The sequence below is a fragment of the Acomys minous genome (genome assembly GCF_964271855.1).
Source record: "Acomys minous genome assembly, chromosome: 3".
Classification (NCBI taxonomy): Eukaryota; Metazoa; Chordata; class Mammalia; order Rodentia; family Muridae; genus Acomys; species Acomys minous.
Window position 1 is genome coordinate 29305797 of NC_140485.1, and position 13033 is coordinate 29318829.

Genomic DNA, 13033 nt, shown 5'->3' on the forward strand with positions numbered 1-13033 from the left:
ACCCAGGATCATTTCCCAGCAGCCACATGGCAGCTCACACCTGTTGGTAACTCCAGTCCCAGGGCATCTGATACCTCTCACACAGATACACTTGTAAACAAAACACCAGTGAATATATACACACAACAAACAATCCCCACTTTTACATGATAATGAAGCTTACTTGAATTCTGTGGCTACATATTTCAGTTCAACAACCTAACAGCCTTAACTTTAGCTAAGAAGCACATACCCCTACTCACCAGGCCTGTTATCAAGCATTGGGTGTACAATCTAGCCAGAATCAGTTTAGACTCACTAATAGGACCTAAATGTGAACTTCCAATGTCATAGGATCTAAGTCCTGTCTTTCAATACCAGATTTAAAAAAAATATGCAACGCTCACGAATTTGTGTGTTATTCTTGCACAGGGGCCATGCTAATCTCCTCTGTACCATTTCAATTTTAGTGTATGTGCTGCCAAAGTGAGCACTCAATACCATTATTAAAAAAATTTTAAAGCTAGGGCCTCACTATGTGACCCCATAACTGTCTCAACCTCCCAAGCTGAAATTATAGATGTTCAACACCAAGCCTGGCTCATCTCTAATCTTAATACACAGGTGACCACAGAGGTGTGGACGGTATTGGACCCTCTGCAGCTGTAGATACAGGCAGTTGTACGCAGCCTGATGTGAGTATGGGAACAGAACTCAGGTCCTCTGCTAAAGCAGTATGTACTCTTAACTACGGAGCCATCTCTCCAGTCCTAGCGTAGCCTATTTCTCAATCATGAGGCTACTGAAAGGTAGCTGGCTGCATCTTAGTAACATTTCCCAATCATGATCATCAAAAATGCCTCCAGACAAATTTTCCCTGGGTGGTAAATCAGCCTTCAGATGAGGATCAATAATCTAGACTAAAGTACTAAAACACTAAACCTAGTCAGTGATGTACCCTAAAGTTATGGCTGGGACATGAGAGACAGCAGAGTAACTTAAGCCATTTATGGGTCAGCTTTTAAAAAAACCATTGAGAGACAAAGGGCCAAGCTTGAGAAGAGAATAAGAATCTTGGGGAAAACAAGCCACCTAAACTTAGAGGGAATTGGAATAAAGCAGCTAAAGCCTAGCCACGAATTAGCATCACTGTTCTGCTTATTGAATTCCTTGGTGGACCAATGATGCGTAGGCACCATGGCCAAAACAGTCCTTGTTCTCCAAATGGAAGACATCTAGTATGCCTACCCTTGGAATAAAGACAGCTGCTGGGGAGCTTCTGGCCTGGGAGGGAAGGAAGGAAAGGAAGTGCTCACCTGAGAGTCCCATTCTCCCCTTTGTCCAGGCTGGTGAACCGGCTGTACAGGCGTGTGATCTGACTGTGGGAAACTAAAGAGCACAAAATTAGTCCCAACTGAGGAAGCAGGCATACATTCACACTAAACCCCCAGGTTACCACCTGCTTCAGTGTAGGGAAGGTGGGGAGCTGTACAATTCTTTCTGCAATGTCAAAACAGCTAGTTGTAAAAAAAACCTGAAGAGTAGGAGCTGGAAAAGAAACTAAATCAAAAGCAATGAAAATTGGCTCTTAAAATGAAGTATAAGCCCAGCATGGTGGAGCACGCCTATAATCCCAGCACTCAAGAGAGGCAGACGCAGGCAGATTTCTGTGAGTTTGAGGCCAGCCTGGTCTACAAAGCTAGTCCAGGACAGCCAAGGCTACACAGAGAAACCCTGTTTCGAAAAACAAACTAAAAACAAACAAACAAACAAAAAAGCCAAACCAGCCAGGTATGGTGACACACACCATTAATCCCAGGACTTGAAAAGTAGAGGCAGGTGGATTAATGTGAGTTTGAGGCCAGCCTGATCTACAGTGTGAGTCCAGGACAGCCAGGGCTACACAGAGAAACCCTGTCTTGAAACACCCTCCCCTCCAAAAAAAGCCAAACTAACTCAAACCTATTAATTTGACTCTTCAGACTGGAATTTCTAAGCAACTTAACACCAAACTAAATACTAATACATCATAGAGTGTCACACAATTCTGTTTTTAATGTCCAGTCACTTTCTGTACCAACTATCAGCAATCACCTATTCTTCAGGACTTTGTCAGGTGACAGACCACCACAATGTAGAATCAACTTATTTGACGTAACCAAGTGGCCAGCCATACTGTGACCAGATGACACCCACAAGAGAAGCTAATGGCTCTACACTCTGGATGCCCTCCGTGAACTTCAGCAGAAGCTGACAGCTAAAAGCAGTTTATAACTACAGGCCAAAATACAAGCCTGAAAGTGCAAAAGGCCTATCTGGGAAACAGTTTAGTCCCCTTGCAGAATGACCACAGCCATTAGCCCTAAGCCGGTAACAAGTCCAGAGCTTATCTCGGCGGCACCTGGGTGGCATTAGGGGTTACGGGAAGTGTGGTTTGGGTGGCTGTCCTCCCCACGCTCAAGCAACAGAACTGGACTTGCTGTATGAGGAACAATGAAACAAAGTAAACAGGGCAGGAGGTGAAACAGGAAGTGAGTGGTGGGGCAGAGAGTGCACACGAGGGCAGCTGTGATCCCTTTGGCATGAGCTTCATCCTTGAAGTGGAGCTCTAGTAACTGAGGTACGCAGAGGACAGAGAAGGAGGCACAACTGCTCCCACCCAGGCAGAACAAGCAGGTCCTGCTGCTGAAGGGCACACGCAGGGCGCTCTGCGGCCGGCCAGGCAGGACTGAGCAGCTCTCTGTAGGGCCAGGACAGATGCTGATTCCACTCATGGCACCCAGGGGGTGAGTTGATGGAAGGAGAACGCTTGGCAAAGCGCCTGACTGGGAAAGCACTCCAAGTTAACTATTATCACCACCTCATCATCCCTAAGTGGCCCGAGGGGACAGGTTATACCACTAAGCTCTCTCCAACTTCTTGACCAGGCAGTCAGAACCACTTTCTTTAGGAATCTGACCAGTTTATCCCTGCCTAGCACCTGGCATAAAAAGCTGCTCTTGTAATAAAATTCCTTAGTTGAGCAAAATTAAGTCAGGTGGAGAATAACTATGTTTCCCCAAAAGTTTTGGAATCTGTGTTTACTATCAACATCACTTCTTCAACACACCATCTGCTATCACTCATTGTGTACTTTAGATCCAATAGCTTAATTTTCTCTTTTTAATTGTTAAAAATAATTTATTTATATACTGGTATTTTGACTGCATATAGTATGTTTCAGAGTGTTAGAATGGACCAGGAGTTACAGACAGCTGGGAGCTGCCACTGAACTCAGGTTTTCTGCAAGAGCAGCCATCTCTCCGGGCACTAATAGCTTACTTTTCTTTCTCTCTCTCTCTCTCTCTCTCTCTCTCTCTCTCTCTCTCTCTCTCTCTCCTTTTTTTTATTTTTTTTATTTTTATTTATTTATTTATTTATTTTTTTGGTTTTTTGAGACAGGGTTTCTCTGTGTAGCCTTGGCTGTCCTGGACTCACTCTGTAGACCAGGCTGGCCTCGAACTCACAGCGATCCGCCTGCCTCTGCCTCCCGAGTGCTGGGATTAAAGGCGTGCGCCACCACGCCCGGCTAATAGCTTACTTTTCAATAAGTAATTCATAGTCTTTCATCTTGGCAGAATAATTTTGTAAAATATTCTTAAAATATCTATTTTTTATTGTATTTTTTGTCTGTGCAAGTGCTGGTACCCTCAGAAGCCAGAAATATTAGATTTCCCAGGAACTGGAGCTTCAGGACATTGTAAGCTGCCCAACATGGGTGTTAGGAACTGAACTCAGCCCTTCTAGAAGAGCAGGATGCATTCAACCACTGAGCCATCTTCTCAACCCTGGTTTTGAGTACTTTACAGCATTCCCTGCCTGGGGTACATAGGGTATGTACAGCATGTGTGCGAGTGCATGCACCATGCATCACATGCAGAAGCCAGAGTGGGACTTGAGGCGTCTTCCTCCACCACACTCCAACTGGCCACCGTGAAACTGAGCCTCTCACTCAACTGGAAGCTAACATTATGGCTGGCTGGCTAGTGAGATCCAGGCATCTGGCTATCTCCACGTCCCAGTGCTTAAATTCAGGCATGCCTGCCTTCCAATGAGTCTGGGGATTGAGCCGAGGTTCCTCTTGCAGAGCAAACTCTCTTACCCACTAAGCCATCTTCTCGAGCCCCTAAAGGATTTTTTTGTTGTTGTTTGCTTTTTTGGAGACAGGGTTTCTCTATATAATAGCCTTGGCTGCCCTGGACTTGCTTTGTAGACTAGGCTGGTCTCAAACTCACAGCAACGTGCCTGCCTCTGCCTCCCGAGACCCTGAAGGATTTTTGTTTGTGTTGTTTTTTTGTTTTGTTTTTCAAGACAGGGTTTCTCTGTGTAGCCTTGGCTGTCCTAGACTCGAACTGTAGACCAGGCTGGCCTTGAAATCACAGCGATCCACCTGCCTCTTACCTCCTGAGTGCTAGGATTAAAGGCGTGCACCACTGTCCGGCCCTGAAGGATTTTTAAGTAACTATATAACATTTAGTTCACTTGTTAAGTTTCTAGTGAGTCTTACATTTCAGATTATTGCGTGGGGTTTTTTGTTTTTTTTTTTTGTTTGTTTTTGTTTTTTGAGACAGGGTTTCTCTGTGTAGCCTTGACTATCTTGGACTAGCTTTTTAGACCAGGCTGGCCTCGAACTCATAGCGATCTGCCTGCCTCTGCCTTCCAAGTGCTGGGATTAAAGGCATGTGCCACCACCACCCACAGATTATTGGGTTTTTAAAAATGGAAAATGAAGCCAGGCATAGTGGTGCATGCCTTTAATCCTAGCACTTGGAGAGGCAGAGGCAGGTGATCTCTGAGGCCAGCCTGGTCTATTAAATGAGTCCAGGACAGCCAGAACTAAAACAGAGAAACCCTGTTTCGGAAAACCAAAAACCAAAACCAACCAACAAACCAACCAAATAAACAAAAAAGGAAAATGGTCAAAGTATCTTTTGTTATTAACTTTAAAGCATTATATATTTATATATTATATTATTTTAGTATTATACACATGATAAAATATAAATAGAACAAAATAATACCCAGTGTAGCCTTCCTAACACCTAAGCCCCCATATCCCATGCCAGAAGCATGAAACTAACAGCTTGTTGTTAAGAGAGAGATTTATACAATTTTTAAATGAAGGTAAATGTCACAATCTAATTCAGCTCCTAAAACTAATAATAAATGACCAACGCAACCTCCAAAGTGCACCAAAGTGTAGAGCTGATCTTGAACTCACTCTATAGCACAGGCTAGCCTCAAACTTGCAAGCGTGCCTCAGTCTCCAGAGTGTTAGTATTATATGCATGGACTGCCACACTGGGCTTTAATCTGCCGTTAAGGGATCTACACAATACACACACACATGTATTAACTGCCAGGAATAAAGCAGGAAGGACATGCTTTCAGTGAAAACAAACTCATTGAAGAAGCTAAGCTAACCAGGAAGGCACCTATCAGCTGTGTCATTCTTGGAAAGCGGAAGGAAATCTCAGGAGTTTACAGTTTCCCTTAGAATAGACTGTGAATACCGTCTTGAATGAAGCTGTAGTCTACTCTGCTGCTGAGCACATAATTATTTTATACTGAAAGACTGAAAAGACTGCTAACCTTGAGGTCAGAGCTTTCTATCATTTCTGCCTTTTGCTCAGGACAGGAAGGTCTTTCAAGCACGCGCTAAGCAGCCAGGTGGACTGGCAGGGAGAAGCAGGACAGTTAAAGGAGATGAGCCAAGCTATGTTGCCATTGCCGTCACCCCAATCTTGAAGAAGACAGCCTGGGGTGAAGTGTGCAGCTGCAGGCAAGAGCAGCTCTAGGGGTACTGCAGAGTTGAGCCTGCATGCCTGGCCATTGCACCCCATGCTTCATGCCCTGACGGTTTCCCAACATAAGGACTTCAAGATCTAACCTACTCTCTTAAGAATTAGCAGAGACCACTGGGTGGTGGTGGCACACGCACTCCCAGCACTCAGGAGGCAGAGGCAGGCGGATCTCTGAGTTTAAGGCCAGCGTGGTCTATAGAGTGAGTTCCAGGTCAACCAGGGTAACACAATAACTCCCTGTCCCTGCTCCCTGACCCCTACCAAAAAAACAAAACAAAACAAAACAAAACAAAACAAAACAAAACAAAACACCACTGGAGCTCAGTGGTACTTTCTAAGCATGCATAAAAGTGAAACTCTAGGTTTACTCCCTAGCACCAAAATAAATAAGTAGACTAATGAGCAGAGAATAGATATATAAAGCAAATACAGCAAAACTGTAACGACACATGCATTAAATAGGAACAAATATCGGCGCACAGTGACCACCAACTTTTCTGTATATTTGAAAGTTTACATACAAAACCTGAACTCTTGGGGTTTTGTTTTGGTGACTGTTGTTCCTGCTGTTCTGTTGTTGCTGCTATTTTGAGCCTCTTTTTTTTTTTTTTTGAGACACGGTTTCTCTGTGTAACATTGGCTGTCCTGGAACTCAGAAATGCACCTGCCTCTGCCTCCCCAAGTGCTAAGATTAAAGGTGTATGCCACCACCCCCAGCTGAGACTGTATTATTTATTTATTTATTTTGGTTTTTTGAGATAGGGTTTCTCTGTGTAGCTTTGGCTGTTCTGGACTCACTTTGTAGACCAGGCTGGCCTCGAACTCACAGAGATCCCTCTTAGGAGGCAGAGGCAGGCGGATCTCTGTGAGTTCGAGGCCAGCCTGGTCTACAAAGCGAGTCCAGGACAGCCAGGGCTACACAGAGAAACCCTGTCTTGAAAAACAAAAACAAACAAACAAACAAACAATATATACATATATTGTTTGTATATACATATATTTGCATGTGTATGTGTGCACATGTGTTTGTGCCACAGCCCACATAAGGTCAAAGGGCAACTTGCCAGAGTCAATTCTCTTTCTACCATGTGGGTCCTAGGAATCAAACTCAGGGCATCAGGTTTGGTGCTTTACCCAAAGGAGCCATCTGGCCAGCAAAAGACACCCTCTTGCTACAGTCTAGTATGGCCTTGAACTCAGAACCCTCTGTGTTAACCCCGCCTAGTGCTGGTGTTATAGGCATAAAATAAGCTTCCACATCTGGATCTGGTATGAAAATCTCATCTCCTGAATCTGCTACATTCAGGTCAGGTCACAGTAAGTTTGCCTTTAACTACATATAACCTCTTTCCAAAACAGTGTTTACTGCACGTAACACATGTGTTGCTGTTTATAGCATAATGTATTTCTGCTGAAACTCAGAAGACTTAGCTTATCTCTGCAGTTGCTTCTAGGGTCAGTGAGTTTCTATGTAGACTTGAAGCAGTCTGTGCCCTGAACCCCCTTCCTCGTTCATCAGGGTCTGTTCCTTGGCAGCTCCATTCTCTAACTTGACACATAGGTCTCCTTACCCCTTTCTACTAAGAAATGGGAACTCTGGGAGAAAACTAGGAAGGTATAGAACTTTACAAAGTATTTCAAGCCTGCCAAAGATATTATCTCTGCATTTGCAGTTCAGTAGGTGACAAGACAGAAGATAGCAAGGTCCCCCAACACTAGGGTAAGACAGGGAGAGCCTAGGAAAGGGCCCAAGAAGGAGGCAGTAGCACACAGATGCTCAATTTCAAGATGTTATTCTTTTTGTTTTGTTTTGTTTTGTTTTTGTTTTTGTTTTTGTTTTTTGAGACAGGGTTTTTCTGTGTAGCCTTGGCTGTCCTGGACTCGCTTTGTAGACCAGGCTGGCCTCGAACTTACAGTGATCTGCCTGCCTCTGCCTCCCGAGTGCTGGGATTAAAGGCATGCGCCACCACACCTGGTCTCAAGATGTTATTTTTAAGCAATTGCCTTTGTCGGGCTTATACTCTGTTGGAACTAGAGAGAAACCCACACCCTTGGTATCACTACACCCTTTCAAACAAACAAAGTCACTGGTCTGTACAGCTCACTTCCTAACCCGTTCAACACCTTGCCCATACCCACAGGACACACACCAGAGGCAGAAACTAAAGATAAAGCAACCTGTACTCACCGCTAGTCAGTTGGCATGAACCTTTGCTCAGAGTTACGGCAATCAGCAGGAAGGGCTACTCCTATGGTTAAGTGCACTAAGGGTCATTAGAGGAATTCCTAAGACGCTGTGATCTCCCTCCAATTACATCTTTTATTCAAATGTGCCGGCTTATAAAAATGTAGAATTGGGAAAGGTGATAGAACAAAGGCTAAATATAGTGTTTTATAACAACAAAGTCAACAAAGCGTTTCTTTTCTCCTCCCCTCCACCCTACCTCTTTCTTTCCTTCCTTTCTTTCTTTTTTTCTTTCTTTCTTCCTTTCTGAGACTGGGTCTCACTATGCAGCCCTAGCTGGGCTGGAACTTAAAGATCTGCCTGCCTCTGCCTCCACATCTCGCTTTTTTTTTTTTTAAACTATGTGTATGTTTGAGTTTGTGCATGTCAGTAGGGTTCCCTTGGAGGCCACAATACAGGTGGTTGTGAACCACCTGCCTAATATGGGTGCTGGGAATCAAACTGGGGTCCTCTTAACTGCTGAGCCATCTCTCTGGACCCCAAAGTGTTTCTTTTTTTCTTTCTTTCCTTTTTTTTTTTTTTTTTTTGAGACAGGATTTCTCTGTTGCTAGCCTTGGCTGTCCTGGACTCACTTTGTAGACCAGGCTGGCCTCAAACTCACAGCAATCTGCCTGCCTCTGCCTCCCAAGTGCTAGGATTAAAGATGTGAGCCACCAAAGTGTTTCTTAAACGTTGAGAACCCTCAGCAGGGCAGGTGGTTCATACCTGCTATCCCAAAACTCAGAAAGTTGAAGAAAGGGATTGTTCTGAGTGAGCCTGCCTCAAAAATAAATAAAACAAAATCAAGATTTGTCTTCTTTTAGATTTACTCTCTTAGGATTGACAAAAAATGTATTTGATTCCTAAGGCACATTGAAAATAAAGAATGAGCCAGGCGCGGAGGCACTCAGAGTGGTCTACAGAGTGAGGCCCCGGACAGCCACAGCTACACAGAAAAACCCTGCCCTGAAAAACTAAAAACAGGCCAGGCGAGGTGGGCATACACTTATAATCCTAGCACTCAGGGAGGCAGAGGCAGGCAGATCTCTGTGAGTTTGAAGCCAGGCTGATCTACAAAGCAAGGGCAGGTTGTCCAGGACAACCAAGGGTACACAGAGAAACCCTGTCTAGAAGGAAAGAAAGAAAGAAAAAAAAAGCAATGTACAAAATGCTACCACTTCTAGTTATATAGCCATAGACAGGTTTAACACACACACACACACACATACATACACACACACACAGACACACACATATACACACACAAACACACATACACACATATATACACACACACATACACATACACACACATACACACATACACACACATATACACACACATACACACACACACACATACACACACACACACACATATTTAAAAACTCGGAGAGCTGGGCGGGTGGGGGGGTGGCACATGCCTTTAATCCCAGCACTCGGGAGGCAGAAGCAAGCTGTTCTCTGTGAGTTCCAGACCACCATGGTCTACATAACAAGCTCCAGGACAGCCAGTATTACATAGCATTTGAGACTTTGTCTCAAAAAGCCAAAAATAAAATAAAAATCCCTGGAAATTAAAAAAGAAAAAAGAAAAAAAAAGCTAGCAACTTCAGGACACTTATATCAACATAATTCAAAATAACTGTTTTTCATTTATCAAGATAAAATTCTATTTATTTATTCCTATGTATATGAGTGCTCTATCTGCATATATACCTGCATGCAGAAGAGGGCATCAGATCCCAGTACAGATGGTTGTGAGCCACCATGTGGTTTCTGGAATTGAACTCAGGACCTCTGGAAAAACGGAGAGTGCTCTTAACCAATGAGCCATCTCTCCAGCCCCCAAGATAGGTATTCTAAAATGTAAGTTACTATTGTCTCATTTTACAGATGATAAAACTATGTAATTCTTACTCAGAATTACCTTTCCAAATATTTAGAGGCTAAGTATCAAATAGCAATGATGACATCATCAAATAGCAAGACACAAACACATGTATCCATACACATAAACACATACACACTGGTTTTTTTTTTTTTCAAGACAGGGTTTCTCTGTGTAGCCCTGGCTGTTCTAGAACTCGTTCTGTAGACCAGGCTGGCCTTGAACTCACAGATCTGCCTACCTCTACCTCGAGAGTGGTGGGATCAAAGCCATTTGATGGGGGGAGGGGGTTGAACCCAACTGTAATCCCAGTACATGGGAGGCTAAAGCAATAGGATTTCAAATTTAAAGCCAGTCTGGGCTACACAAGAGCATGTCCAAGGGGGGGGGGAGGGGAGAAGAAAGGAAAAAGAAAATAAAACAAACCTTTGCTGATGGGTGCTTACGAGATAAACTGATAGTTCAATCCCTAGGGTAGAGGTAACACCCTAGGTAACTTTATCTAAAATGAATCCATTTATGCTTCAGGACCTAATTCCTGGTACTCCACAAAGCCGACTCAAAGGCTCTTCCCTAAATCCTGAAGGTGGGTGCTGCACGATTCCAGCCTCCTCCTGTCCTGATGCGAGAGAATCCCAACCCTCTTTCGCTCAGCCAGGTTGTGGGTGTCTCTTGTACCTCACTGCCATCTGCTCTGAACAGCTAGCATAATATTCAGCAGACACTGCAAAAATTCAGTATTTGTTTCATTAGGTTTTCCCAGCCAGTATATCCATTGGTTTGATGGCAATCTTTCTCATACTTGAATCACTCTTAGGTAACCAGGATAATGGTTCTTTCATGACTACTTAGGTTTGTCCATGAGTCACAAGCTGGGATAACTCAGTCCCACAGCCAGGACTAATGAAAAGAAACCAGAATGGCATCACTGTTCCAGTCATTCTGAAGCAAACAGCCTTTCCCCAGTTGGCCATCATGATTTGCACTGGGGAGGCTGAGGCAGGAGGACTGTACTTCGTTTGAAACCTATGAGCTATACAGTAAATGTTTGTTTTTGTTTGGTTTGTGTTGTGTTTAAGTTTTCGAGACAGAGTTTGCTGGTGTAGGCCCAGTTATCCTGGAACTTGTTGCATGGACCAGGCTGGCCTATGTCTGGCCTGTTTCTGCCTCCTGAGAACTGGGATTAAAGGTGTGTGCCGCCAGGCCCAGTTTATGTAGTGTATTCTAAGCAAGTCTGGGCTACAAGGTAAGCCCTTGTATCAAAAAACAAAAGAAAACAAAACAATAGCTTGTCCCTTACTCACTACACTTCCTACTCACGGTGTGACTCTGTGCTTTAAACACAGATGCTTTAATTTCGTTGTCACCCTAGATGTAAAGAAGTCATTGTATCTACAGGTGTGGTCACAGGTAAATGCTTGCCGAATCCGAGTGCCTACAAGCCTACTCATGGACTCAGAGTAAGTCAGCAAATGTCCGTAAACGAAAGCTGAAACACAAAAGCCATAAAAAGCTAAATGTTTTTAAAATTGTGAAGAGGATCACCTGGCTAAGTGCGTAGGTCCTGCCTCGGCCTGTCGGCCATCTGTTAGTAAGGGACGGTGGAAGGAGCAAAGGAACCCGATAGGAGACGAGGCAAGATACCATCTCTTCCAACGTGTACACTCTAGAAAGTTTAACTTGTCAGACAGCCAGGGCAACCTTTAATTTACCCAAGGACTCCATTCCCGGAGAATTCTGTAATTCCTCCAGTACTATTTGCCATTGTGTTATTAGCTCACGTTATCATCAAAGACACAGGTATGGCGAAGACACAGCTTACAAAGGGTCACTGAGAGAGCAGCAGCAATATAATTGTATCATACAGCATCAAGGGCTTTTCAAAGGTATGGCGGTGTTTGCTTCGGAACTTCTAAAGCCCTGCTGCTCCTGCATGAAGGTTAACAAGGAAGAAACTAGAGTATACACTTAAAAAAAAATTTTTTTTTTTTGGTTGGGCGTGGTGGCTCACGTCTTTAATCCCAACACTGGGGAGGCAGAGGTAGGTGGATTTCTGTGAGTTCGAGGCCAGCCTGGTCTACAAAAGAGAGCCAGGACTGTTACACAGAGAAATCCTGTCTCGAAAAACCTAAAAAAAAATTTTTTAAATGTTGTTCCTAGTACAAATTCACAGATTTTGTAGTACATACAGCTTCAATGTCAACTACATAAAGTACAGCAACATAGCATAAATCAACATATATGAAAATAAGACAAGTATCTTCATTGTGTCTTTAAAACCTTGGTCACTATATCCATTCCTTTTCTCCAGCAGTTCAGATTAAAACGCGTCACTCGGGTTTCTGGTCTCTTGATTGATTGCTTAGAGGTATCCAGTACCCGGTCACAATCTTCTTTTCTGAGTTTATTGCTCCCTGTGTGTGATTTTAGTAGTTTTAGGTCCTTGCTCAGAAACCTCATTGGAATGTACTACGTCTTCTCCAGGAACCATTCCGGTTTCTTAGATTTGCTCATGTTTTTCCTACTGAGGAACCATAAAGGAGGAAAATGCGTGGACTTTCGAGGGCAAGATTGGAGTGACAGTGCCTATGCTCCGTTGCTGGGTCGAGGTTCCGGGCTTTTGAGGCAAGACAGCACCAGAGGAGCCACGTCCCAGCTCCGGGACGCTACAGATGAACAGACAGGCGTTCTAGCTTTCCGTCACCCAAAGCACCTGACGCTGCAGGGGACCCTCCCTACAAAGTCACCGCACCCCAGATCAAGACTTCAGCGACAACCGCCGTCAGAACTGAGGCCAGCCGCAGGCGCGCCGGGCCACCTTCCCACCACCCCCCAACCCGAACTCACAGCCAGTCTCCTTCTTGATCTCCTCGAGCTCTTCGTCCCGCAGTAACGTGGAGGCCCGAGACCCCATCACGGTGGCGGGAGCTCCTACGGGAGCGACAACGCCAGAAGCAAAGGCGGCAAGAGGGAAGGAGGGAGGGAAGGGCCAGGGGTCAAGAAGGGAGAGGGCACTGTTTCTCTTGCGGCCCCGGGGGAGGGAAACCAGGGGTGGCGCGCGGGGGAGGGCGGCCCGACACCAGCCAATCCGGAGCG

General features: G+C 44.6%; 1 protein-coding gene across 1 annotated transcript in view; it reads right to left on the reverse strand.

Annotated features, from left to right (window-relative positions):
• Positions 1 to 12992, reverse strand: part of CHP1 (calcineurin like EF-hand protein 1) — a 34330-nt gene extending 21338 nt beyond the window's left edge. The window contains exons 1-2 of the mRNA XM_084776401.1: positions 12785 to 12992; positions 1296 to 1368 (exon numbers count right to left, since the gene is read on the reverse strand). Coding sequence (XP_084632527.1) covers positions 1296 to 1368; positions 12785 to 12851 — 140 coding nt within the window. The 5' untranslated portion in view covers positions 12852 to 12992. The remainder of the gene's footprint in view (positions 1 to 1295; positions 1369 to 12784) is intronic.
• Positions 12993 to 13033: the final 41 nt, after the last annotated feature.